The following is a 27,812-nucleotide window of genomic DNA, read 5'->3' as shown; positions in this document are numbered from 1 at the left end:
TCACAAAATAAGCCTTGTCTGATTGAAAGACCATTCCTGCAGTGTTCACAAACAAGCCTTTCATTAGAAAAGCAGCAGAAAAATTGACTTAATCTACTTGCCCCTTTAAAAAGTGCAGATAACTTCATGGGCAAGGCCGACCTCAAGGTGTTGGGACACGTTTAAAGCACCTAGCCATTTGTGCACAGCAAGATTCCACTTACAGCCATGAAATGACTGGATTCCTCAGACTGTGTTATTTATACAGAGGGATTGGATAAGAAGGAAAGTATTTGCTGGCTATGACCTCAGAGTGTAACCTCGCCTCACAAACAGGAATTCAGGAGAAACCGCTCCATCTGTAGAGTTTATGGAACTTGCTCACACAGGCAATAGTTGAGGTAATAGCATCGATGTGTTTAAATGGATGTTAATAAATACAAGAGGGATAAAACCATGGAAGGACTGGTGGATAGGGTGAAGTGGAATAGGATGGAGGATGCACATGTGAAACATAAACACACAGTTCGACCAGATGGACAGCACAGATGTAAATAATGAGGAATTAATTTATGTTAGTATATCCCAGAAACTTTCAGTTTGACCAGATCCAACTTACCGTTTATTTAATTCTTTATCTGCCCTCGCATAAAATATTCAGATTAGAGAGGGACTGGACATTACACAGTCTGAGTGTCTCTGTGTCTGTAGAGGGACTGGACAGTACACGGTCTGTCTCTGTGATTTGATCAAGACCAGGCTATGGGATGATGCTGTGCTCTTTCTGCGGTCCCATCCTTCCTGTCAGAGGCCGACAGTTAACGTTGTCACAGTTCATGTCGTTTGGCTATATGACATGCAGCAATAGACTTCCTGTTACCTCCACAGTTGTGATGAGATTGGCCATTCGTACTCATGAACTTTGCTGGTAAGTAATCCAGGGTGTAGTTGCAGTCACCTTGACAAGGCAGTAGTGGTGGGTTTCCAGTGGATCACTTTCAAGAAGTGTAAATATTCAAGCAAATTGGGAATGTAATCACTTCACCTTCCTTCTGTGAAACATGTCCAATATCTTTGTACACCCTCCCTGTCAAAACTGTGGGGTATCCCTACACTCCAAGGACTGTAGCAGTTTAGGAAGACAGCTGACCACCACTTTCTCAAGAGCATCGATACTATAAAATCATAAAACATAGGAGAGGAAGGCCATTCAGCCCAGAAATGTGCCCTATCATTCAATGAGATCATGATCGATCTGATAATCTTCAACTGCCTACTTTGAGAACGAATAGAAAAACGTAGAGGAACATTAAAAGGTGCTTGTCCCTGAGAAATATTAGTTTCCACATAGTTCGATGGTCCCTTTCTGTGGTGCCAACCTTTTATTTCCAAATTATTGATGGTTTTCTACTGAACAAATCTATTTGTTTGTAATCTGTGCACTGGCCCAGGGACTAACTACAGTTGTGAAGATGTTTTAACGTGCTGTGTGCACAGACAGATGACCCTGAATGGTTGTCAAGTCTGAAGGACTGAGTGCTCAATGCTAATAAAGCGACGGGAGTGCGTGCGTCAGAATGATATAGAGCTGTGACTCACACTTCAAGCTTTTTAGAAAATTAATGTAGTGCTCCCACAAAGTGTTTAGTGGTCTATGTCATTCATTCGTATGAGATGTTAAGTGCTGTAGGAAAATGTTGGAGCACTTTTACTCTTTATTTGACAGTCCTTTTATAAAATAAAAAAAATATTTTGAGCTTTCGCTCTTGCTTGGCAATATTATGAACACACACTGCAGCGCTAAATAGGGCAAGAAATTTGAGGCCCAGTCACTTACACCACATGATGAACCGTGTGAATTTCTATGCCTGTCAGTAACGTATGGTTTTCTCCTGAGGTGGGGGAGGAGTGACTTTGAATGATCATCCAGTGACTTTCTGCAACAGATTCCCTGTTGACCATTGTCAGATCTGTGAAACGTCACTCACCCGGAATGCAAATTATTCAGTCTGATTTGAAGATGTGACAAAGTCTGAAGTTTGTTAAGAAATTTGCCTCCTGTATTCCCCAATAAACACAGACTGTTGAAGGGGTTCTAATATAAATCTGCAAAATTTCAAACAGGACTAGACAGGGTAAATGCATGAAGGGTGTTCCTGATGACCAGGGAAGTCCAGAACCGAGGGTCAGTCTAAGAATATGGGCAAAGTTAAAAAAATCACGCAACACCAGGTTATAGTCCAACAGGTTTATTAGGAAGCATTAGGGGCGGCACGGTGGCACAGTGGTTAGCACTGCTGCCTCGCAGCGCCAGAGACCTGGGTTCGGTTCCCGCCTCAGGCGACTGACTGTGTGGAGTTTGCACGTTCTCCCCGTGTCTGCGTGGGTTTCCTCCGGGTGCTCCAGTTTCCTCCCACAGTCCAAAGATGTGCAGGTCAGGTGAATTGGCCATACTAAATTGCCCGTAGTGTTAGGTAAGGGGTAAGTGTAGGGGTATGGGTGGGTTGCGCTTCGGCGGGGCGGTGTGGACTTGTTGGGCCGAAGGGCCTGTTTCCACACATTGTAAGTAATCTAATCACTAGCTTTCAGAGCGCTGCTCTTTCACCAAACAAAGGAACAGCGCTCTGAAAGCTAGTGTTTACAGATAAACCTTTTTGGACTATAACCTGGTGTGGCGTGACTTTTAACTTTGTCCAGCCCAGTCCACACTAGCTCCTCCACATTACGAATATGGAGTAAACTATTTTGGATTGAGATGAGGAGATGATGAGAGACTGCGGAATTCACTGCCACAGAAAACAACTGACAAAACATTGAATGTGTAGGAATTAGAGATAGTTCTTAGGCCTAAGTGGATTAAAGTGTAGAAAGCAGCAACAAGGTACTGAGTTGGATGATCAGACATGATCATGTTGAATATGGAGTAGGCTCGATGGGCTGAATGGCCCCATCCAGCTCCTATTTTCGATATTTCTATGTTTGTCCCTTTGACCTTCTTCAATAACTACCTCTGATAGATTCCATAAAACACAAACCCAACCCTCCCATAGTCTGCAACAAGCACAGATGGAATCATGTTATATTAAACAATTAACCGGTTTGTTCTGTAGCCAAATTAAAAGCACTGTCCCTTGGGTTTGATTGATTGGAGGTTTGAGATGTACGGCTCATTTAATGCACTCCATCTGCAGAGCATAGCCTGGGATTGACTTTAATGGAAATCGCTTGAAAAGCTCAGCAAGTCTGGCAGCATCTGTGAAGAGAAGTCACAGTCAGCATTTCGGGTCAGGTCTCCCTTACTCAGAATGCCAAGCGTAAACTTTGATTTCTCTCCAGCGATGCTGCCAGACACGCTGAACCTTTCCAGCCCTTTCTATTCCTGTCTCTGATTTACAGCATCCGCAGCTCTCTCGGGTTTGTATCTGGCGCTGACCCTGCTGTCCCTCTCCTTCTGTTTTCCAGGGTGCATGCTATGCTTTGGTCAGTCAACATTCTTCCGTTTTAACCACCCAGCCGAGGCGTCCAGGATGAAGAGCATGATGTCCGGGAACCGGAACACTCCTGTCTCCTACTGCCATTCTCCAGGTAGGGTGTTCCTCTGCTTAACCTCATGCTGTATTACCCTGACACGTCCTGGATGGGTTCACAGATGGAAGCATCTGGAGCATAAGGCTGTGTCTTTATTCAAGGAGAAAGTGAGGACTGCAGATGCTGGAGATCAGAGCTGAAAATGTGTTGCTGGAAAAGCGCAGCAGGTCAGGCAGCATCCAAGGAGCAGGAGAATCGACGTTTTGGGCATGAGCCCTTTTTCAGGAATGAGGAGAGTGTGCCGAGCAGGCTAAGATAAAACGTAGGGAGGAGGGACTTGGGGGAGGGGTGCTGGAAATGCGATAGGTGGAAGGAGGTTAAGGTGAGGGTGATAGGCTGGAGTGGGGGTGGGGGCGGAGAGGTCAGGAAGACGATTGCAGGTTAGGAAGGTGGTGCTGAGTTTGAGGGTTGGGACTGAGACAAGGTGGGGGGAGGGGAAATGAGGAAACTGGAGAAATCTGAGTTCATCCCTTGTGGTTGGAGGGTTCCTAGGCGGAAGATGAGGTGCTCTTCCTCCAGCCGTCGTGTTGCTATGGTCTGACGATGGAGGAGTCCAAGGACCTGCATGTCCTTGGTGGAGTGGGAGGGGGAGTTGAAGTGTTGAGCCACGGGGTGGTTGGGTTGGTTGATCCGGGTGTCCCAGAGGTGTTCTCTGAAACGTTCCGCAAGTAGGCGGCCTGTCTCCCCAATGTAGAGGAGGCCACATCGGGTGCAGCGGATGCAGTAAATGATGTGTGTGGAAGTGCAGGTGAATTTGTGACGGATATGGAAGGATCCCTTGGGGCCTTGGAGGGAAGTAAGGGAGGAGGTGTGGGCGCAAGTTTTGCATTTCTTGTGGTTGCAGGGCAAGGTGCTGGGAGTGGAGGTTGGGTTGGTGGGGTGTGGACCTGACATGGGAGTCACGGTGGGAGTGGTCTTTTTGGAACGCTGATAGGGGAGGGGAGGGAAATATATCCCTGGTGGTGGGGTCCGTTTGGAGGTGGCGGAAATGACGATGGATGATATGATGTATATGGAGGTCGGTGGGGTGGTAGGTGAGGACCAGAGGGGTTCTGTCCTGGTGGCGATTGGAGGGGCGGGGCTCAAGGGCGGAGGAATGGGAAGTGGAGGAGATACCGTGGAGAGCATCGTCGATCACGTCTGGGGGGGAAGTTGTGGTCTTTGAAGAAGGAGGCCATCTGCGTTGTTCGGAATTGGAACTGGTCCTCCTGGGAGCAGATATGGCAGAGACAAAGGAATTGGGACTATGGGATGGCGTTTTTACAGGGGACAGGGTGGGAGTAGGTGTAGCTTAGGTAGCTGTGGGGGTCGGTCGGTTTATAGTAAATGGCGGTGTTGATTCGGACGCCCGAGATAGAAATGGAGAGGTCTAGGAAGGGGAGGGAGGAATCTGAGATGGTCCAGGTAAATTTGAGGTCGGGGTGGAAGGTGTTGGTAAAGTGGATGAACTGTTCAACCTCCTCGTGGGAGCACGAGGTAGCGCTGATACAGTCAGCGATGTAGCGGAGGAAAAGGCGGGGGGTGGTGCCAGTGTAGCTGCGGAAGATGGACTGTTCCACATATCCTACGAAGAGGCAGGCATAGCTGGGCCCATGCGGGTGCCCATGGCTACTCCTTTGGTTTGGAGGAAGTGGGAGGATTGGAAAGAGAAGTTGTTCAGAGTGAGGACCAGTTCAGTCAGTTGAAGGAGGGTGTCGGTGGAAGGGTACTGGTTGGTTCGCTGGGAAAGGAAGAAGCGGAGGGCTTTGAGTCCTTCGTGATGGGGGATGGAGGTACACAGGGACTGGATGTCCATGGTGAAGATAAGGCGTTGGGGACCGGGGAAGCGAAAATCATGGAGGAGGTGGAGGGCGTGGGTGGTGTCCCGAACGTAGGTGGGGAGTTCTTGGACTAAGGGGGACAGGACCGTGTCGAGATATGCAGAGATGAGTTCGGTGGGGCAGGAGCAGGCTGAGACAATTGGTCGGCCGGGGCAGTTAGGTTTGTGGATTTTGGGCAGGAGGTAGAAACAGGCGGTGCAGGGTTGTGGGACTATGAGGTTGGAGACGGTGGATAGGAGATCCCCTGAGGTGATGAGGTTATGGATGGTCTGGGAGATGATGGTTTGGTGGTGGGAGGTGGGGTCATGGTCAAGGGGGCAGTAGGAGGAGGTGTCCGCGAGCTGGCGTTTAGCCTCAGCGGTGTAAATCAACACAGTCCTAGACCTCTCCATTTCTATCTCGGGCGACCGAATCAACACGGACATTTCCTGTAAACCGACCGATTCCCACAGCGACCTAGACTACACCTCCTCCCACCCTGCCCCCTGTAAAAACGCCATCCCATATTCCCAATTCCTTCGTCTTCGCCGCATCTGCTCCCAGAAGGACCAGTTCCAGTACCGAACAACGCAGATGGCCTCCTTCTTCAATGACCACAATTTCCCCCCAGACGTGATCGACGATGCCCTCCACCACATCTCCTCCACTTCCCGCTCCTCTGCCCTTGAGCCCCGCCCCTCCAATCGCTACCAGGACAGAACCCCACTGGTCCTCACCTACCACCCCACCAACCTCCATATACATCGTATCATCCTTCGTCATTTCCGCCACCTCCAAACGGACCCCACCACCAGGGATATATTTCCCTCCCCTCCCCTATCAGTGTTCTGGAAAGACCACTCCCTCCGCGATTCCCTTGTCAGGTCCACACCCCCCACCAACCCAAACCCCACTCCCGGCACCTTCCCCTGCAACCGCAAGAAATGCAAAACTTGCGCCCACACCTCCCCCCTCACTTCCCTCCAAGGCCCCAAGGGATCCATATCTGCCACAAATTCACCTGCACCTCCACACACATCACTTACTGCATCCGCTGCACCCGATGTGGCCTCCTATACATTGGGGAGACAGGCCGCCTACTTGCGGAACATTTCAGAGAACACCTCTGGGACACCCGGACCAACCAACCCAACCACACCGTAGCTCAACACTTCAACTCCCCCTCCCACTCCACCAAGGACATGCAGGTCCTTGGACTCCTCCATCGTCAGACCATAGCAACATGACGGTTGGAGGAAGAGCGCCTCATCTTCCGCCTGGGAACCCTCCAACCACAAGGGATGAACTCAGATTTCTCCAGTTTCCTCATTTCCCCTCCCCCCACCTTGTCTCAGTCCCAACCCTCAAACACAGCACCACCTTCCTAACCTGCAATCTTCTTCCTGACCTCTCTGCTGTCACCCCCACTCCGGCCTATCACCCTCACCTTAACCTCCCTCCACCTATCGCATTTCCAACGCCCCTCCCCCAAGTCCCTCCTCCCTACCTTTTATCTTAGCCTGCTTGGCACACTCTCCTCATTCCTGAAGAAGGGTTCATGCCCGAAATGTCGATTTTCCTGCTCCTTGGATGCTGCCGACCTGCTGCACTTTTCCAGCAACACATTTTCAGCTGTGTCTTTATTCAGTAGAACGTTGTGGAGGTGCTGGTGTTGGACTGGGACGAACAAAGTCAAAAATCCCATGACACCAGCTTACAGTCCAACAGGTATAATGACAGCATTTAAAAGGCATCTGGATGGATATATGAATAGGAAAGTTTTAGAGGGATATGGGCCAAATGTTGGCAAATGGAACTAGATTGGGTTGGGATATTTGGTCAGCATAGATGAGTTGGACCGAAGGGTCAGTTTCCGTGCTGTACACCTGTGAGACTCTATGAGGCTTATTTGAAATGAAAAGCTTTCGGAGCGTCGCTTTGAAAGCTTGTGATTTCAAATAAACCTGTTGGACAATAATCTGGTGTCGTATGACTTCTGACTTTATTGAATCAAATAGTGTGTGCACCTGACTGGTTGAGATGAGGTATGCTTTTCTCAAAAATTCATAAATGGGATCTGGCCATAAGTGGCAAAGTTAGCTCTCATTGCTGCTTCCCTTTGACAAGGTGCATTCCGGACCATCTGACTGTGACTTGCTCGGCTGTTTCAAGTCCAGCAATGTGCTGTGGGTCAGGAGCCGTCGATCAGCCCGACCCGGGAGAGATGTCAGATTGCCTCCCGTATAGATCATCCATGAACTCAGTGCGTCTTAATGACAATCCACAGTTACCACTCTATTGAGTCTCTATATTCTCCAGTTGAATTAAATGCCCAATTACTTGAGGATTTGTGAACTTATATCCATGTTTCACTTGTCCAGGCTTGTGCATTGGGAGTCCTGTAACATAACCACTGCACAACCGTTCTAACTGTATGTACCACAGGCACCAGTATAGACCAGTTGGGCCAAATGGCCTGATCCTGTGTCTGTCCATTCTGTGTAAATCTATTGATGCAGTGTGCCTAGTGATTGGAAGGTTTGCATGTCGGCAGTTCAGTGCAGTAGGTGGCTTACTAAACTAATAATCAACCTCGTGTAATCATCCAGATCACATGAGTTCAAATGGCAGTTTGAGAGACAAAGACTCCAAATAAAATCTTGGCACCAGTAAAGACACCAACTAAATTGTTAGATCGTCAGTAAAAACACTAATATCCTTTATAGAAGGAAAACTGCTGTTCTTACAGAGTCTGGGCCTCTACATAGCCGTTCTATAGATAGCCACAGTGAAAAGGAAGCTGAATAAACACACAGAGTGAAAGGAAAAAGAAGGATCTGCTGATAGCCTGAGGTGAAGGGGAGTGGGAGGAAGTTCACGTGGGCCATAAGCACCAGCTGGATGGCATCACTGGTTTCTTAGCCGTGAATTTGAAATGGTTGTGTGTTGACTGCCGTGTGAAGTTTCTGTCGAATAAAGTTGTCCAAAGGCAAGAGCAGCTTCAAGATAATAGAACAAGAGCATTTTGTTCCTTTGCTCAACACCGTAACTCCTTACATTAAACTATTTCCTCTCAGAGGGAATGCCTTTACTTGCAATGTACAACTCAGGAATCTGAGGGTGGCCTGGTGACTAGTATGGCTACCTCACAGCACCAGGGACCCAGGTTCAATTGCTGCCTCGGGCGACTGACTGAAGAGTTAGCACATTCTCCTCATGTCTGTGTGGGTGTACTCTGGTTTCCTCTCTTTTTTAATACATTGATGCATGGAAACTGGACAGAAACAGACATTTGTTCCATCCAACCTGTGTTGGTGTTTGCCCTCAAGGTGAGCAAATAGTTCTTACAACCTATTCCCGCACTCCTTTATCCCCAATTTCTCCAGATTCTGGATCCGAGTGGTCACGATTGTTGAGGTCAGTTAGATGGACTTTCACCAACTTTATTAAATCTCCTGAGAAATTCACCGCTGTCTCCTAACTCATGACTTGGTGCTTTTGTGAATATACCGAATCTCTCACAGTCCTGAGGCCTTTGTTCCTCTCTGGGACATCTCCTGCATTCTAACAATCTCCAGGCACAAGCATTTCATCACCGATTGACCTTAACCAATATCTTTCATCAATCCTCCATTGCTAATTAAGTATTATTAAACATTCAGTTTTCTTTTCATCATTGAAGGGGTTGATTTACTCCATTTATTGAGAATTGATTTCTTTAACCTGCATGACCCTAACAGTCTTAGCATGTGCTTAATCCTGGGCAGCGTTCTGAACAATTATCCCAGTCCATCCCATGGTTTGCTGAAATTGTCACTTCACTCAATGTCAGAATTCTTACAGTGCAGGAGGAGGCCATTTGGCCCATTGTGTGTGACCCTGTGCATTTTTCTTTGCCTTATGCACTGTTTGTATTTAAGTGCAGTTTTATGCCCACTTGGACACATGGATTGGCCCTGCCTCCACCACTCGACCAGCCCGAACCACTCACTGAGTAAAAAGGTTTTTTATCTCACCTCACATTTCTCCAATGCTGTCCTGAAACAACACTTGCAATTCCCCTCTGTTAGAAACCTGATCTAGAACTCCCACTGTTACAAACATGGTCTACACTGTAACCCCATAGAGCCAACATCTCAACTGCTTTTCACCCAAGCGTTGATAGGAGCATGGAGAGTCTAGTCCCTCTCTGATATCTCCCCAAACCTGACAAACCATTTTGTTTGCTTTTCAGTCTTCCCTAGTTGGAAATTCATCACAAACTTTGCTTGATATTTTCTCATCAACCTGTTCAGAGATTTTATTACACATCTCTGTAGCAGGCTGGACCTGAATCCGTGTTTCCTAGTGGTAGCAACACTATCCTGCACTTCGAGATCCAATCTCGTAGTCTGGGAACCCTGCACTGCCCGGTTCTACCTCCTTCCCAAATCCACCGGCCTGACCACCCTGGCTGACCCATCATCTCAGCCTGCTCCTGCCCCACCGAACTCACCTCCACCTACCTCGATACTGTCCTATCCCCCCCAGTCCAGGAACTCCCCACATATGTTCGAGACACCACCCATGCCCTCCACCTCCTCCAAGACTCCCGTTTTCCTGGCCCCCAACGCCTCCTCTTCACCATGGATATTCAATCCCTCTGTACCTCCATCCACCATGACCAGGGCCTCCAAGCCCCCCCCCCGCCATTTCTTCCTCTCCCGATGTCATTTGTTTGGCCGAACTGGTCCTCACCCTTAACAATTTCCTTCGAATCCTCTCACTTCCTCCAGACCAAAGGGGTAGCTATGGGCACACGTATGGGCCCCAGCTATGCCTGTCTCTTTGTTGGCTACGTAGAAAAGTCCATCTTCCATAATTACACCGGCACCACTCCCCACCTCTTCCTCCGCTACATTGATGACTGCATCGGCGCCACCTCGTGCTCCCGTGAGGAGGTTGAGCAATTCATCAACTTCACCAACACATTCCAGCTGACCTTAAATTTACCTGGACCATCTCTGACACCTCCCTCCCCTTCCTGGGCCTCTCCATCTCCATTAATGACGACCGACGTGACACTGACATTTTTTACAAACCCACCGACCCCTACAGCTACCTGGATTACACCTCTTCCCACCCTACCTCTTGCAAAAATGCCATCCCGTATTCCCAATTCCTCCACCTCTGCCGTATCTGCTCCCAGGAGGACCAGTTCCACCAGAGAACACACCAGATGGCCTCCTTCTTTAGAGACCGCAATTTCCCATCCCACATGGTTAAAGATGCCTTCCAACGCATTTCGTCCACATCCTGCACCTCCGCCCTCAGACCCCACCCCTCCAACTGTAACAAGGACAGAACGCCCCTGGTGCTCACCGTCCACCCTACCAACCTTCGCATAAACCAAATCGTCCGCCGACATTTCCACCACCTCCAAACGGACCCCACCACCAGGGATATATTTCCCTCCCCACCCCTTTCCACTTTTGGCAAAAACCATTCCCTTAGTGACTACCTGGTCAGGTCCACACCCCCCTACGACCCACCCTCCCATTCTGGCACTTTCCCCTGCCACCGCAGGAATTGCAAAACCTGTGCCCATACCCCCTCCCTCACCTCCATCCAAGGCCCCAGAGGAGTCTTCCACATCCATCAAAGTTTTACCCCCACATCCACCAATATCATTTATTGTATCCGTTGCTCCCGATGCAGTCTCCTCTACATTGGGGAGACTGGACGCCTCCTAGCAGAGTGCTTTAGGGAACATCTCCGGGACTCCCGCACCAATCAACCACACCGCCCCGTGGCCCAACATTTCAACTTCCCCTCCCATTCTGCTGAGGACATGGAGGTCCTGGGCCTCCTTCACCGCCGCTCCCTCACCACCAGACGCCTGGAGGAAGAACGCCTCATCTTCCGCCTCGGAACACTTCAACCCCAGGGCATCAATGTGGACTTCAACAGTTTCCTCATTTCCCCTCCCCCCACCTCACCCCAGTTTCAACCTTCCAGCTCACCACTGTCCCCATGACCTGTCCTACCCGCCAATCTCCCTTCCCACCTATCCGTTCCACCCTCCTCTCTGACCTATCACCTCCATCCCCACCCCCATTCACCTATTGTACTCTTTGCTACCTTCTCCCCAATAGCCTCCCCCATTTATCTCTCCACCCTGGAGGCTCCCTGTTTCTATTCCTGAGGAAGGGCTTTTGCCTGAAACGTCGATTTTCCTGCCTGACCTGCTGTGCTTTTCCAGCACCACTCTAATGTCGACTTTGGTTTACAGCATCTGCAGTCCTCACTTTTGCGTACTAAGATGAGACCATTGAGAGGGCATTTGAGAGCAGACTGAGGTTCTGGACAAGCATTCTGGTGGAAGGCAACTCCTGATCATTGCCCTGGTCAACACCAGCAACAACCCTAGCCCAGTTAAATCAAACCACAAAATCCATCTTGTGTGGGGGATATTAAATTCCATCCGTTTTTTGATAGTGAAGCATCTTTAGCTCTTTTATTGTGTAGGATAAAAATTATGGTTATTGTTGTGACCAGGGATCTTAATAGTTTGGGATCTTCAATCACTAAAAGCAAGACATGGAGTTTACATTTTGAGACGTTCAAAGAGAGTAATAAGACTGTAAGACGTAGGGGTTAAATTCGGCAATTTAACCTACTGAGTCAGCTCTGCCCTTTAGTGAGATCTCAGCTGATCTACTAATCCTCAAATTACCTTCCTGCCTTTTCCCCCATAATCCCCCGATTCCCCACTAATTAAAACTCTCAGCCTTGAACACCTTTAACATTCCAGCCTCAAAAACCCTCTGCAGTAAAGAATTCCACAGATTCAGTACTCTGCAAGAGAATAGATTCCTCCTCGTCTCTGTCTCAAATATGTGGCCCTTTATTCTGAGATGACACCCTCAGGCTCGAGACACTCCAAAAGGGAAGCAGCCTCACAGTATCTACCCTGTCAAGCCCCCCCCCCAAAGAGTCTTGTCTGTTTCAGTAAGGTCGTCCCCCATTCTGTTCAACTCCAGTGAGTCTGAGCCCAATCTACTCAACCTCTCCTTGTAAGCCACTGCCTCTATCAGCTTTGCAACATACAGTGCTGGGTCACCGCTGGGCTGGATGGAGGAAGGTCAGATTAAGTCAGCCATGCAGACAATGTCTGAGTATGGTTTGCATCAATAATGATCATTCAGTATCTACACTGTTCAACCTGCATTAGCCACAATTGATCAGAAGGTCAGTGCGGTAGATTTCTGTTTGACTGGCAGGCTGAGTAGACACCTTACTAGAATAGGATGTTTAAAAAAAATACTCGTCCTTCTTATCAAATCCCTTCCTGAGTGTGCTCCTGTCTCTGTAATCTTTGTTGGCCTGATAATCCTCATAGCTCTCTATTGTACAAAGTGATGGATATGAAAGACTTAATCTAAGAGCTAAATTGAAGCCCTTCCCACTCTACTCAAGAACACAGCCCTCTGCATGGAACATTGTGCAATTTGGAGCACTTTAATTAGGTGGTATGGTGGCTCAGTGGTTAGCACTGCTGCCTCACCAGCACCAGGGCCCCAGGTTTGATTCCACTCTCAGGTGACTGTCTGTGTGGTGTTTGCACATTCTCCCTGTGTCTGTGTGGGTTTCCTCCGGTATCCTCCCACAGTCGCAAAGATGTACAGGCCAGGTGAATCGGCCATGCTAAATTGCCCATAGTGTTAGGTCCATTAGTCAGAGGGAAATGGGTCTGGGTGGATTACTCCTCGGAGGGTTGGTATGGACTGGTTGGGCTGAAGGGCCTGTTTCCACACTACAGGGAATCTAATCTAATTGGAGCAAGTCAAGTCTCAATCTCCTCATATTACAATCTCTAACCCCTATATAGTTACCGAGAAGTAATAAGTCAGATCTTGTTACTGAAGTACTAAACTCTTGTACAGATTTTGTTACTAAAATCTCCTCTACAGAGATTTGGTCATGCTCCATCCTTCATCACAGACTCCTGGAAAGTCCCGGAAGCCAGCCCTTACCATCATTATTCTAACAGTCTCTGTGCTCCTACAGAGCTACAGCATCGTCATCTGTGATTGGCAGCCCTGCCTTCAGCTGCCTGAACCCTAAACTCCCTAAATCTCTCCATCTCTCAATCACTTCCTCCTCCTCCTAGAAGGCACCTCTTAAAATCTGCTGCCTTCGAATTCTTTATCGGTTTCAGTGTCGAATCAAATCAAATCACCAGGGTGATTGTTGGGAATTAGACAGGACAATTGGATCATAATCAGGAAGGAGAAACCAGAGACAGGAAATTGAGTTGGATGTGTCCTACACCACGAGGGAAAGGTGACGGTGTGATGATGCTGCTCAAAGTTATTCTGTCCTTGGTTTTTACTTCAGTGGAGTCGTAAAAACAGAGGTTCCGATAGGTCTGGAAATATCTACTTGAGAAAGCTTATAAGTGTTTTTTAAAACAATAGGTTTAAGGGTGAGAGGGGGAAAAAAATTAAAAGGGACCTAAGGGGCAACGTTTTCATGCAGAGGGTGTGTGTGGAATGAGCTGCCATAGGAAGTGGTGGAGGCTGGTACAATTATCACATTTAAAAGGCATATGGATGGGTATGTGAATTGGAAGGGTTTATAGGGATATGGGCCAAGTGATGGCAAATGGGACTAGATTGGGTTGGGATATCTGGTTGGCATGGATGAGTTGGATCAAAGGGTCTGTTTCCGCGCTGTACATCTCAATGACTCAATGACTTGTACAAAGGAAAGGGTGTGGCCAGTTGTCCAGGGTTTGGTTTGGTTTGGGGTTTGGTTTCAGCAAACTGCTGGTCAACTCTTAGCTGGAAACCCAGAGAAGCTTCAGGACCCATAGAAACAGCTCCATGCTGATCCTCTCTCTCTCTCTCTCTCTCTCTCTCTCTCTCTGACATCTCTCCTGTGAGAACCTGTGTTTGAATTTACCTTTTTATGCCTAAAGGGCGTTTATGGGAATGTTGCAAGTATTTGGAACAGCACCAGTAAGTTGGGATAGACTTGATTGAGTTTTCAGATAGTTATATTATTCTAAGTTCCATTTTCATTTCTTCAGGTGTAAATAAATTCTGTTTTGTTTTAAACTGAGTAGTTGGACCAGCTACATCCCTCCAGGAATAGCTACACTCTACACCTGCTTAAAACAACTGGAAAAGTTAGGGTCTTGGCTACCTTCTTGAAATGCTTTAAGGGGGTCTGGCCTGGTCCATAACAATGATGTCATAGCAAAGTGCCTCTGGACTATAATCCAGAAGCCCAGGCAAATGGTTGGGGGGGGAGGTATAGTTCAAACCGCACCACAGCAATTGGTGGAAGTAAAATCAATAAATCTGGAAATTAAAGTCTCCGTGATGGTAATCATGATATGTCTTCAAGTGGGGTAAAGACCTGCCTGGCTTCCCGCAACAGAAGGAAACCTACTGCACTTACATGATCTGGTCTACATGTGACTCCAGGCTCATAGGCATGTGGTTAACTCTGAATCACCCTCTGAAAGAGGGTGTGGACTGCAGGTGCTGGAGAGTCAGAGTCAAAACGCTGGAAAAGCACAGCAGGTCAGGCAGCATCCGAGGAGCAGGAGAGATGACATTTTGGGCACATTCCTGATGAGGGGCTTATGCCTGAGACGTCGACTCTCCCGATCCTCGGATGCTGTTCTGTCCTGAGTGCTTTTCCAGCACCACCCTTTTCGACTCTGAGAGATTAGGAATGAGAAGCAAAGGCTGGTTGTGTTGCTCACATCCTGTGGAAGAGGGAAAGACAAACTGCTGGGAAGAACGATCCTGCGGTCTCCGTGGCAACAGAATGCGTTACTGTTGGCTGTTTGCACAGGAGTGAGAGCAGCAGTGTGACAGTGTTTACTCAGGATGTGGGAAAATTAAACCCTGCTGCTGACCTCAGAGCACCGTGGCCTTTAGCTGTATCCATGGTAACTGAAAGGGGAGAAGCTGTCAGGTATCGGAGTTGGGAGGAGGGGTGGTTCAAGAAGGGATGTTGCTGGAGCTATCTGATGGTGATGGATGGTGCAGTGGGGCTGATATTGGGCTGGAACTGGGAGTCCTCCAGGCTCCTAAACTCAGAGGAAACCTCGTTCATCCATTTAACCCCCCCCCCCCCACCCCCGCAGTCTTCCTCCTTCTGTAATTCCTGTCTCCCATCCTTCCTGAGCGCACCAAATCATTCCACAGACTCAAGGGATCTGGCCTCAGTTTATTGGGGCCTTGGGTTTCAGTTTATTTTGGAATCTGGTTTCAGCATTTTTATGATTTGGGGTTTAGTTTGTTTTGGGAATTCAAGGTTTAGTTTATTCTTGATTTTTGACGATTCTGCTTGGAGCGAAATATCCCATGGGTCTGTCCCAGTTAACGAGGTAGGTTTTCAAGGAGGAGGCTGAAGCAGAGAGAGACACAGGGAGTTAGGGAGGGAATTCCAGAGCGTGGGACTCAGGCAGCTGAAGGCCTGGCCACCAATAGCAGAGCGATTAAAATCCAGTCAGGTGCAAGATGCCAAAACTGGAGGAGTGCAAAGATTGCAGAAAGTTGTAGGACTGGTGGAGATTACAGAGAGACGGGTACATGGGGCTCAGGGTGGGGTGGGGAGAGGATGTGAACCTCGGGGTAAGAAAGTTTAAATCGTAGCCTGACCACACTGTGAACCAGTATTGGCCAACCAACACAGGGGGTGATGGGTGAACAGGACTTGCTGCATTGGGATGGTTCATGGGAATTCTCTGACCCGGAATAAGACAGGATGGTATCCTCATCCCTGAGACATTGGGGAATTGTCACAGACAATTCAAATCCACGAAAAACAGGAGAAGAGTATTTGCAAAGTATGATTTGCATGTTGTGCTCAGGATTAAATGAGGACTGAGAATATTGGAAAATTTCACAATGTGTAGTGACTCTCTGTCCAGGCTGCCTTCCTTGGACTGAGAGGGTTAAGATCATGTGCAGTGCTGGCATAGGACACTTTAACAGTTTCCAGCTCTCCCTTTCACAATGTGTCAATTGTCTCAATGAAAGAATGGAAAGTAATCAGCCTTCATGAGAAAATGACAAAACTATGTGACGTTTCATAAGCTGAAGGCAGCCTTTTTTCAGGATAGGGCAGAGACCTGCATCTTTTTATCCCCCACAGCATCCTCACACTCACAAAAACTACAGTTCTTCAGAAAGGTCTGACAAAGTCAAAGTTTCATTGTGTTGAATCCAACCGATCAATGTCTTGTCCTTGTGGGAGTGCACATAATACGTTCCGTAGAGATGGCTGTGATTCATTCAACTGCAACGTACTCTCTCTGTAAAAAATCCTTCTTCACCTCCACTTGTTAATGTTGAGCCTTCTCTCGGCAGTGACTGACTCAGATAGAGAATGAGATGGACTCAGTTTCTCCACACTGTTCAGGGGACCCAGATGCAAAATCCAGTAAAACTTGCGAATGGTCTCACTCGCACTTTTGTAAGCAGAGGTCCAGTGTGTTAATTTCCAAGAATGAATTTTTAAAAACTATTTCTGAGGATGCGCATGTTGCCTGTGAAGGCAGCAATGAGTGCCCCTCAGAAAGTGATTGTAAGCCCCTTCTTCAGTACAGTGCTGTGCTTTGCTTGGCCATTTCAGAGGGCATTTCCGAATCCACCATATCTGGGGGCACAGGCCAAAGTGGGTAATGTTGGCAGACTTCCCTCCCAAAAAGGGCATTTCGTTAAACAGCTGTGCTTTTAACCTAAGAGGTTTTGGATCATTCATTACTGAGTCTAGCTGTTAATTCCAGATTCCAGAATTGCATTGAAATTGCCCAGCTGCGGCAGTGGGATTTGACGTTGTGTTACCTGACTGGAGCCCTCAGGGCCAGTATGTCCGGTGCTGTATAGAAATGTTAGCAAGGCCTCTTGTGGGCAGTGTTCTCTGTCTGAGAGGAAAGAGGTTGTGGAGACAAGTCTCGCTGCAGAATCCTGACCCCAGAGCCCAGGCCAACACTCCGAGCGACAATTGGTGCAGTCAACCTGTTCTCTGGGCTGGTCTGAAAGATCCCAGGACATGAATGAGGTTTCAGATTGACATTTAGTGTTCGGTAGCCATGGTCTTATCTTCCGCCTCAGAACACTTCAACCCCAGGGCATCAATGTGGACTTCAACAGCTTCCTCATTTCCCCTTCCCCCACCTCATCCTAGTTTCAAACTTCCAGCTCAGTTACTGTCTCCTTGACTTGTCCGACCTGCCTATCTTCTTTTCCACCTATCCACTCCACCCTCTCCTCCTTGACCTATCACCTTCATCTCCTCCCCCAGTCACCCATTGTACTCTATGATACTCTCTCCCCACCCCCACCCTCCTCTAGCTTATCTCTCCACGCTTCAGGCTCACTGCCTTTATTCCTGATGAAGGGCTTTTGCCCGAAACGTCGATTTCGCTGCTCGTTGGATGCTGCCTGAACTGCTGTGCTCTTCCAGCACCACTAATCCAGTATATGGTCTTGAGTCTGTCTGGACTAGAATCAGTCAGCGGTTATAGCGTGTTGTTCAGTGATAATCAGGAAAGCCCAGTCAGTCAGGCAGCATTCGAGGAGCAGGAGAGTTGATGTTTCGGGCATAATCCCTTCATCAGGAATGAGGGGGTGGCCTCAGGGGGCTGGGGGGAAGATAACTAGGAATATGATAGATGAAGGTGGGGGAGAAGATGATAGGTCGGAGAGGAGGGTGGAACAGGTAGGTGCCTGCCTGTCCTACCTGACCATCTCCTTTCCCATCTATCTGCTCCACCCTCCTCTTTGACCTATCGCCTTCTCTCCCACCTTCATCTATCATATTCCCAACTACCTTACCCCCTTACTACCTGGGTTCAGTTCCCACCTCAGGCGACTGACTGTGTGGAGTTTGCACATTCTCCCCGTGTCTGCGTGGGTTTCCTCTGGGTGCTCCGGTTTCCTCCTACAGTCCAAAGATGTGCAGGTCAGGTGAATTGGCCATGCTAAATTGTTAGGTAAGGGGTAAATGTAGGGGTATGGGTGGGTTGCGCTTCGGCGGGGCGGTGTGGACTTGTTGGGCCGAAGGGCCTGTTTCCACACTGTAAGTAATCTAATCTAATCTTTCTCCCCTCTCTTCCCCACTATCCCCTTTATTGTTCACCTGCAGTTGCTCTAATTTCTCAGTTTGTGTCTCAGTGTTAACATTGGTCCATTAACCACCAGGGAAGCACCTTGGGGTTGTTTTTAGCTGTTATGTTAAAGGTTTGATAGAAACTGTTACAACCTGTATCTGGCAGAAATTCCCAAATTGTTGAGCTCCTGGGTGAGCAGACTGAATTAATTTTTGTTTTTAAAGGAATCCTTTTAACCAGACTTTCTTGAGTTGATTAGCTCTTAGAAATGAAAAGAAACAATAATACAAAACACACAGACACAGATTAGGAATAAAAAGTGAGTCTGGCAATGATATACGTTTAAAAAAAAGTGCAGATCAGTCTCAGTCATTTATGAAGAATAGATAGTAAAAAATTGTGTCCGTAATGTTATCAGCAGGGTTGGTTTTAGTAGATGAATTGTTGATTTCAACTTTCTTGGCTTTGCTGGTTAACTGAACTTATTTCATCCTCACTCCTTTCAGCAGTGGTTGGTTAGCAGCACTCAGTGAAAGAGTGCCTTTTCCTTTCCTTTACCTGCAGTGCAGTGGTAGTTAATGGTTGCTTCCAAGCTGTGACCTTCACTGTACACTAGTCCACACACAGTCATATGTTGAGCCACTGGCACGGGCAGTCCAGTGGTAGCAATGGGCTGTTCACCCTTTTCTTTCATATATTCCTAACGAGTGCACAGCAATATATCTACAGGGGACAGCTTCCTACTGAGACATTTTGAGTCGTCAGCCTCTGGTTACCTCTTCCATTTTACACGGGGTTTTCCTGACACTGCCCAGGGCCAACACAAGACTGTGCCAGAAAGTTACTGAATTTAAGTCCACACTCATCTTGTGGTTCTAACAGTTCCTCTTCTGAAGAAAGATGCATGTTAGAATTAAGAGTTGCAATATGTCCATGAGTTCTCCCAAGGTTCCGATCCGTGGTCACAACAAAATGCAAGTTGCTGTTTGGTCTTGCCCCGTGCACCACATCTTGCGTTTCTTACATTGTTTTGTCTTCCAGTTTCTCCCCTTGTCTTGTCAAGGCAGAGGATGATCCCTTGGCATGATTGCTCCTCCCAGTATCTCAACCAAACAACTGTTTGTCATTTTTGTTGCAGATGGTTTGGGATGAATCACAGCAGAATTGATTCACATCTAAGCACGTACATTCTGTTGTGAGTTCTCAGACAAGAGTCTGCGGTGGGCCGTCTGGATGGTGGACCAACCCCACCTGCTCTTCCACTCCCTCGCCCAGGGCCATTTGGAGCCTCATAACATCACTCACCTCCCCCTTGTTTCACAGACCAACATCCACGTGGCAGCAAGAGAGTTGCAAGGATTTCATAATAAATCTGTTATATAGCACCGACACTGGTTTCCACCTTTCTCTTCTGAACCCTTTCCCTGTCCAGAAACCAATTCCCCTCCCCCCAGTCCCACCCAGGTTTTTTTAAGAGTGTAACCTCAATCACCCAATCACAATAACCACCCACAGTAACTATAACCAAAAAGTTAACAACCAAAAATGGGACAACTGAAACAGACTCAGTCAAAAATATCATCAGTTGGGGAGATAATTGTCTCCAGACCCCACGGCACCCATTTATCCAAAAAGGCTTCCAGGTTATTGTTGTGAACGGCGTGCTCCCTCTCCAAGGACACCGGGGAATATACACAACTGTGTTCAGGGGGCAGGGGTTGGGATTATGTTTGTCTCCACACCCCATGCTGTATTGATAGTTACTTTAGCCAGGCTCTGGAGCAGGTCTATAAGGAGATCCTGCGACCTGCCTGCTTCCCCCCTCCACAGCAGGTCCCCAGGAATGTTGGGGGAGGGGCTGTGCAATCAGAAGGACAATGAGAGATTTTGCAAATAAAGAATAAAGGATTTGCAATCTGCCACAAACAATGTATACGTGATGTTCCTGATGAAGGGCTTTTGCCCGAAATGTTGATTTTCCTGCTCCTCGGATACTGCCTGACCTGCTGTGCTTTTCCAGCACCACTCTAATCTTGACTCAATGTATACACGATCCCATCCCTGCACAGCACCACAGGATAGAACGATGACCTCCAGTGTCCAGTGTCTTGCTCCAACGAGTCACTGGGTCTCAGGGTCTCAGGAGTCACATAAAAACACAGCTCTCCTTCCTTTCCGATTTAATTGGAATTTAATAATCGAATAGGAAATCACACAGATTTATGACCAATGAATGGCGTTGCGAAACATGATGAATATTTCCACTCCAACCTTCAGCAGACCAACTGCAGTCTCTCAGACTTTAGCTTGGCCTGCTGGGATGATAGTCCATTGGTTTCTCCCTGCCTGTGATGGGATGAGATGGTGTGAGGATAGCACCTATGGACCATCATCATCCTTGCCAGAGCGTTGGCCTAATGGACTGAAATTTCCTTCCTTCATCAGCTTTTTAGTTCGCATTCTGATATGGCACTGTCTCGTATACGATTCCTGATGATGTAAACATTCGTGGAAATCTTCCAATCCCAGTATCCTCCATCAAGCCTCTGATCTTCCCAATTGTATGAGCCCATTTCCTCCGGTCCTTCGTGACAATGTTCTGGACCTCCATGAGGTGGTACGACACTTTGAGCCGGCAGCTGTTTGTCGATATTAATTCCCATGTCCTTCTGAAGATCAATCGATGGCATTGACAGAGACAACTAAAGAGCCCCTAAATTTCCCCACACACAGTTTCTCTCATTCAAAGAGCATCACCCTGGAACTGACCTCAAACCTCCCCACTGTGTTCCAACACTGCTTCAGATATGATCACTCACCTCAGCATTGAGTAATCTGGCTAAAAATGTTCTTGTGGATGGTTGTGATTACCGCACAGTGTGTATAATGGATGGACACTGCTCCACTTTTAACTCACCATCCAAAACAAATTTCTAACTCATGGACCTTATTGGAGTTCAGTTCCAAGGAAGAAAATTAACCAATTGTTTCACCTCGATCCCCTGACACAGGTTTCCATAAACCCTCTTCACGCATGGGTGATACAAAATTGAATTATTGTACAAACGAGGCTTTGGAATCATTTTAAAGTGGCTCCCATTTCTTCTTCTGTTGCAAATTTCAGAAGAACTTAACTCCAGTGTCTTGCTCCAACCAGTCACTCGGTCTCAGACTGGGCAGTGACAATACTATCCCTGTCCCGGTGTACTGTGCTGTCCCTCTGTCCCAGTGTACTGTGCTGTCTCTGTCCCAGTGTACTGTGCTGTCCCTCTGTCCCGGTGTACTGTGCTGTCCCTCTGTGCCGGTGTACTGTGCTGTCCCTGTCCCAGTGTACTGTGCTGTCCCTGTCCCAGTGTACTGTGCTGTCCCTGTCCCGGTGTACTGTGCTGTCCCTGTCCCAGTGTACTGTGCTGTCCCTGTCCCAGTGTACTGTGCTGTCTCTCTGTCCTGGTGTACAATGCTGTCTCTCTGTCCCAGTGTACAGTGCTGTCCCTACCCCGGTGTACAGTGCTGTCCCTCTGTCCCGGTGTACAGTGCTGTCCCTCTGTCCCAGTGTACAGTGCTGTCCCTACCCCGGTGTACAGTGCTGTCCCTCTGTCCCGGTGTACAGTGCTGTCCCTGTCCCGGTGTACAGTGCTGTCTCTCTGTCCCGGTGTACAGTGCTGTCTCTGTCCCGGCGTACAGTGCTGTCTCTCTGCCCCGGTGTACAGTGCTGTCTCTCTGCCCCGGTGTACAGTGCTGTCTCTCTGCCCCGGTGTACAGTGCTGTCTCTCTGCCCCGGTGTACAGTGCTGTCTCTCTGCCCCGGTGTACAGTGCTATCTCTCTGCCCCGGTGTACAGTGCTGTCTCTCTGCCCCGGTGTACAGTGCTGTCTCTCTGCCCCGGTGTACAGTGCTGTCTCTCTGCCCCGGTGTACAGTGCTGTCTCTCTGTCCCAGTGTACAGTGCTGTCTCTCTGTCCCGGTGTACAGTGCTGTCCCTACCCCGGTGTACAGTGCTGTCCCTACCCTGGTGTAAAGTGCTGTCTCTCTGTCCTGGTGTACAGTGCTGTCCCTACCCCGGTGTACAGTACTGTCCCTACCCAGGTGTACAGTGCTGTCCCTACCCCGGTGTACAGTGCTGTCTCTCTGTCCCAGTGTACAGTGCTGTCCCTACCCCGGTGTACAGTGCTGTCCCTACCCCGGTGTACAGTGCTGTCCCTACCCCGGTGTACAGTGCTGTCCCTGTCCCGGTGTACAGTGCTGTCCCTGTCCCGGTGTACAGTGCTGTCCCAGTCCTGGTGTACAGTGCTGTCTCTCTGTCCTGGTGTACAGTGCTGTCCCTCTGTCCCGGTGTACATTGCTGTCTCTCTGTCCCGGTGTCCAGTGCTGTCTCTCTGTCCCGGTGTCCAGTGCTGTCTCTCTGTCCCGGTGTCCAGTGCTGTCTCTCTGTCCTGGTGTACAGTGCTGTCTCTCTGTCCTGGTGTCCAGTGCTGTCCCTGTCCTGGTGTACAGTGCTGTCTCTCTGTCCCGGTGTACAGTGCTGTCTCTCTGCCCCGGTGTACAGTGCTGTCTCTCTGCCCCGGTGTACAGTGCTGTCTCTCTGTCCCGGTGTACAGTGCTGTCTCTCTGTCCCGGTGTACAGTGCTGTCTCTCTGTCCCGGTGTCCAGTGCTGTCCCTGTCCCGGTGTACAGTGCTGTCTCTCTGTCCCGGTGTACAGTGCTGTCTCTCTGTCCCGGTGTACAGTGCTGTCTCTCTGTCCCGGTGTACAGTGCTGTCTCTCTGTCCCGGTGTACAGTGCTGTCTCTCTGTCCCGGTGTACATTGCTGTCTCTCTGTCCCGGTGTACAGTGCTGTTCCTGTCCCGGTGTCCAGTGCTGTCCCTGTCCCGGTGTACAGTGCTGTCTCTCTGTCCCGGTGTACAGTGCTGTCTCTCTGTCCCGGTGTCCAGTGCTGTCCCTGTCCCGGTGTACAGTGCTGTCTCTCTGTCCCGGTGTACAGTGCTGTCTCTCTGTCCCGGTGTACAGTGCTGTCTCTCTGTCCCGGTGTACAGTGCTGTCTCTCTGTCCCGGTGTACATTGCTGTCTCTCTGTCCCGGTGTACAGTGCTGTTCCTGTCCCGGTGTCCAGTGCTGTCCCTGTCCCGGTGTACAGTGCTGTCTCTCTGTCCCGGTGTACAGTGCTGTCTCTCTGTCCCGGTGTACAGTGCTGTCTCTCTGTCCCGGTGTACAGTGCTGTCTCTCTGTCCCGGTGTACATTGCTGTCTCTCTGTCCCGGTGTCCAGTGCTGTCTCTCTGTCCCGGTGTACAGTGCTGTCTCTCTGTCCCGGTGTCCAGTGCTGTCCCTGTCCCGGTGTCCAGTGCTGTCTCTCTGTCCCGGTGTACAGTGCTGTCTCTCTGTCCCGGTGTACAGTGCTGTCTCTCTGTCCCGGTGTACAGTGCTGTCTCTCTGTCCCGGTGTACATTGCTGTCTCTCTGTCCCGGTGTACAGTGCTGTTCCTGTCCCGGTGTCCAGTGCTGTCCCTGTCCCGGTGTACAGTGCTGTCTCTCTGTCCCGGTGTACAGTGCTGTCTCTCTGTCCCGGTGTACAGTGCTGTCTCTCTGTCCCGGTGTACATTGCTGTCTCTCTGTCCCGGTGTACAGTGCTGTCTCTCTGTCCCGGTGTACAGTGCTGTCTCTCTGTCCCGGTGTACAGTGCTGTCTCTCTGTCCCGGTGTACAGTGCTGTCTCTCTGTCCCGGTGTACAGTGCTGTCTCTCTGTCCCGGTGTACAGTGCTGTCTCTCTGTCCCGGTGTACAGTGCTGTCTCTCTGTCCAGGTGTACATTGCTGTTCCTGTCCCGGTGTACAGTGCTGTCCCTGTCCCGGTGTCCAGTGCTGTCTCTCTGTCCCGGTGTCCAGTGCTGTCTCTCTGTCCCGGTGTCCAGTGCTGTCTCTCTGTCCCGGTGTACAGTGCTGTCTCTCTGTCCCGGTGTACAGTGCTGTCCCTGTCCCGGTGTACAGTGCTGTCTCTCTGTTCCGGTGTACAGTGCTGTCTCTCTGTCCCGGTGTACAGTGCTGTCTCTCTGTCTCGGTGTACAGTGCTGTCTGTCTGTCTCGGTGTACAGTGCTGTCTCTCTGACCCGGTGTACAGTGCTGTCTCTCTGTCCCGGTGTCCAGTGCTGTCTCTCTGTCCCGGTGTACAGTGCCGTCTGTCTGTCTCGGTGTACTGTGCTGTCTGTCTGTCTCGGTGTATAGTGTTGTCTGCACTGAGCAAAACTAGTGAGCAAAATTAGAGCGCATGGTATTGGGGGGAATGTACTAACTTGGATTGAAAGTTGGTTGGCTGATAGGAAATGAAGAGTAGTGATAAACGGCTCCATTTCGGAATGGCAGGCAGTGACCAGTGGGGTATCGCAGGGATCAGTGCTGGGACCGCAGCTTTTTACAATGTGTGTTAATGATATAGGAGATGGTATTAGTAATAACATTAGCAAATTTGCTGATGATACTAAGCTGGGTGGCAGATGAAATGTGAGGAGGATGTTAGGAGATTACAAGTTAGGTGAGTGGTCAGATGCATGGCAGATGTAGTTTAATGTGGATAAATGTATGGTTATCCACTTTGGTGGCAAGAACAGGAAGGCAGATTACTACCTAAATGGAATCAATTTAGATAAAGGTGCAGTACAGAGAGATCTGGGTGTTCTTGTGCACCAGTCAATGAAGGTAAGCATGCAGGTACAGCAGGTAGTGAAGAAGGCTAATAGCATGCTGGCCTTCATAACAAGAGGGATTGAGTATAGAAGCAAAGAGGTTCTTCTGCAGCTGTACAGAGCCCTGGTGAGACCACACCTGGAGTACTGTGTGCAGTTCTGGTCTCCAAATTTGAGGAAAGACATTCTGGCTCTTGAGGGAGTGCAGCGTAAGTTCACGAGGTCAATTTCTGGAATGGTGGGACTACCTTACACTGTAAGACTGGAGCGACTGGGTTTGTGTACCCTTGAGTTTAGAAGACTGAGAGGGGATCTGATTGAGACATTTAAGATTATTAAAGGATTGGACACTCTGGAGGCAGGAAACATGTTTCCGCTGATGAGTGAGTGCCGAACCAGAGGACACAGCTTAAAAATAAGGGGTAGACCATTTAGGACAGAGATGAGGAGAAACTTCTTCACCCAGAGAGTGGTGGCTGTGTGGAATGCTTTGCCCCAGAGGGTAGTGGAGGCCCAGTTTCTGGATTCATTTAAGAAAGAGTTGGTTAGAGCTCTCAAGGATAGTGGAATCAAGGGTTATGGAGATAAGGCAGGAACAGGATACTGATTAAGGATGATCAGCCATGATCATATTAAATGGTGGTGCAGGCTCAAAGGGCAGAATGGCCTACTCCTGCACCTATTGTCTATTATCTCTCTGTCCCGGTGTACAGTGCTGTCTCTCTGTCCTGGTGTACAGTGCTGTCCCTGTCCTGGTGTACAGTGCTGTCTCTCTGTCCCGGTGTACAGTGCTGTCCCTGTCCCGGTGTACAGTGCTGTCCCTGTCCCGGTGTACAGTGCTGTCCCTGTCCCCGGTGTACAGTGCTGTCCTTGTCCTGGTGTACAGTGCTGTCCCTGTCCCTGGTGTACAGTGCTGTCTCTCTGTCCCGGTGTACAGTGCTGTCCCTGTCCCCGGTGTACAGTGCTGTCCCTGTCCCGGTGTACAGTGCTGTCTCTCTGAACCGGTGTACAGTGCTGTCCCTGTCCCCGGTGTACAGTGCTGTCCTTGTCCTGGTGTACAGTGCTGTCTCTCTGTCCCAGTGTACAGTGCTGTCCCTACCCCGGTGTACAGTGCTGTCCCTACCCCGGTGTACAGTGCTGTCTCTCTGTCCCGGTGTACAGTGCTGTCCCTACCCCGGTGTACAGTGCTGTCCCTACCCCGGTGTACAGTGCTGTCTCTCTGTCCCGGTGTACAGTGCTGTCCCTGTCCCCGGTGTACAGTGCTGTCCTTGTCCTGGTGTACAGTGCTGTCTCTCTGTCCCAGTGTACAGTGCTGTCCCTACCCCGGTGTACAGTGCTGTCCCTACCCCGGTGTACAGTGCTGTCCCTACCCCGGTGTACAGTGCTGTCCCTACCCCGGTGTACAGTGCTGTCCCTACCCCGGTGTACAGTGCTGTCCCTGTCCCCGGTGTACAGTGCTGTCCCTGTCCCCGGTGTACAGTGCTGTCTCTCTGCCCCGGTGTACAGTGCTGTCTCTCTGCCCCGGTGTACAGTGCTGTCTCTCTGCCCCGGTGTACAGTGCTGTCTCTGTCCCGGTGTACAGTGCTGTCTCTCTGTCCCCGGTGTACAGTGCTGTCCCTGTCCCTGGTGTACAGTGCTGTCCCTGTCCCTGGTGTACAGTGCTGTCCCTGTCCCGGTGTACAGTGCTGTCCCTGTCCCGGTGTACAGTGCTATCTCTGTCCCGGTGTACAGTGCTGTCTCTGTCCCGGTGTATAGTGCTGTCTCTGTCCCGGTGTACAGTGCTGTCTCTCTGTCCCTGGTGTACAGTGCTGTCCCTGTCCCTGGTGTACAGTGCTGTCTCTCTGTCCCGGTGTGCAGTGCTGTCTCTCTGTCCTGGTGTACAGTGCTGTCTCTCTGTCCCGGTGTACAGTGCTGTCCCTGTCCCGGTGTACAGTGCTGTCCCTGTCCCGGTGTACAGTGCTGTCCCTGTCCCGGTGTACAGTGCTCGCTCTGCCCCATTGTACAGTGCACCTCCGGCATGAATTTTCCTGGGCTCTCCCTAACGTGGTCTTGTTCCTTACAGACTGCCGTAGAAACTGGACAGTGACCTGTTCTTAAAGGAAATGATTTTCATTTCTGTTGCGACTTGCACAACCTCAGGATGTCCCAAAACAGTTTCCTCCTGTCAAAATAATTGTGACTTTGGAAACTACCACAACCAGTTTGCACACTGCAAGCACCTCAAACAGCAACATGACAATGCCCAGGTGACAAGAGATGTTGGTTGAGGGTTAAGTATTAGCTGAGACAGAGCGCCCCCTCTCTCCTCTGAGCTCGTGCTATTATGATCTATAAATCAGTAACTGAGTTGAGAGTTTTTAGAACTGCCTTCTTCAAAAGGCAGTGGAAACGGAGGCTTTGAATATTTTTAAGACAGATGGAGATGGATTCTTGATAAAGGAACAAGAGTGTCAGGGTGTGGAGGTGGGAATGTGATGTAATTAGATCAGCCACTAGCAGAGCAGGCTTGAGGGGCTGAATGGCCTACTGCTGCTCCTGAGTCCTGCATTTATCTGTCTGCAAGAGAGTGAGAGAGAGAGAGAGAGAGAGAGAGAGAGAGATGAGCAGATTCCAACATAGCTTTCAAGTGAGAGTTGGATGAATATTTGAAAAGAGAGAAAA

General features: G+C 49.3%; 1 protein-coding gene across 22 annotated transcripts in view; it reads left to right on the top strand.

The window, feature by feature from the left end:
- The window catches only part of phldb1b (pleckstrin homology-like domain, family B, member 1b), a 375,430-nt gene that overhangs the window by 181,674 nt on the left and 165,944 nt on the right, over nucleotides 1–27,812 (top strand). For all 22 annotated transcript variants that reach the window (XM_072593429.1, XM_072593428.1, XM_072593422.1 and 19 more), the window contains one exon: nucleotides 3,442–3,564. In XM_072593429.1, coding sequence (XP_072449530.1) covers nucleotides 3,442–3,564 — 123 coding nt within the window. The remainder of the gene's footprint in view (nucleotides 1–3,441; nucleotides 3,565–27,812) is intronic.

Source organism: Chiloscyllium punctatum, chromosome 23 (assembly GCF_047496795.1).
Source record: "Chiloscyllium punctatum isolate Juve2018m chromosome 23, sChiPun1.3, whole genome shotgun sequence".
Lineage (NCBI taxonomy): Eukaryota > Metazoa > Chordata > Chondrichthyes > Orectolobiformes > Hemiscylliidae > Chiloscyllium > Chiloscyllium punctatum.
The sequence above is the reverse complement of the archived record's forward strand: the minus strand, read 5'-3'. Positions and strand labels throughout refer to the sequence as shown.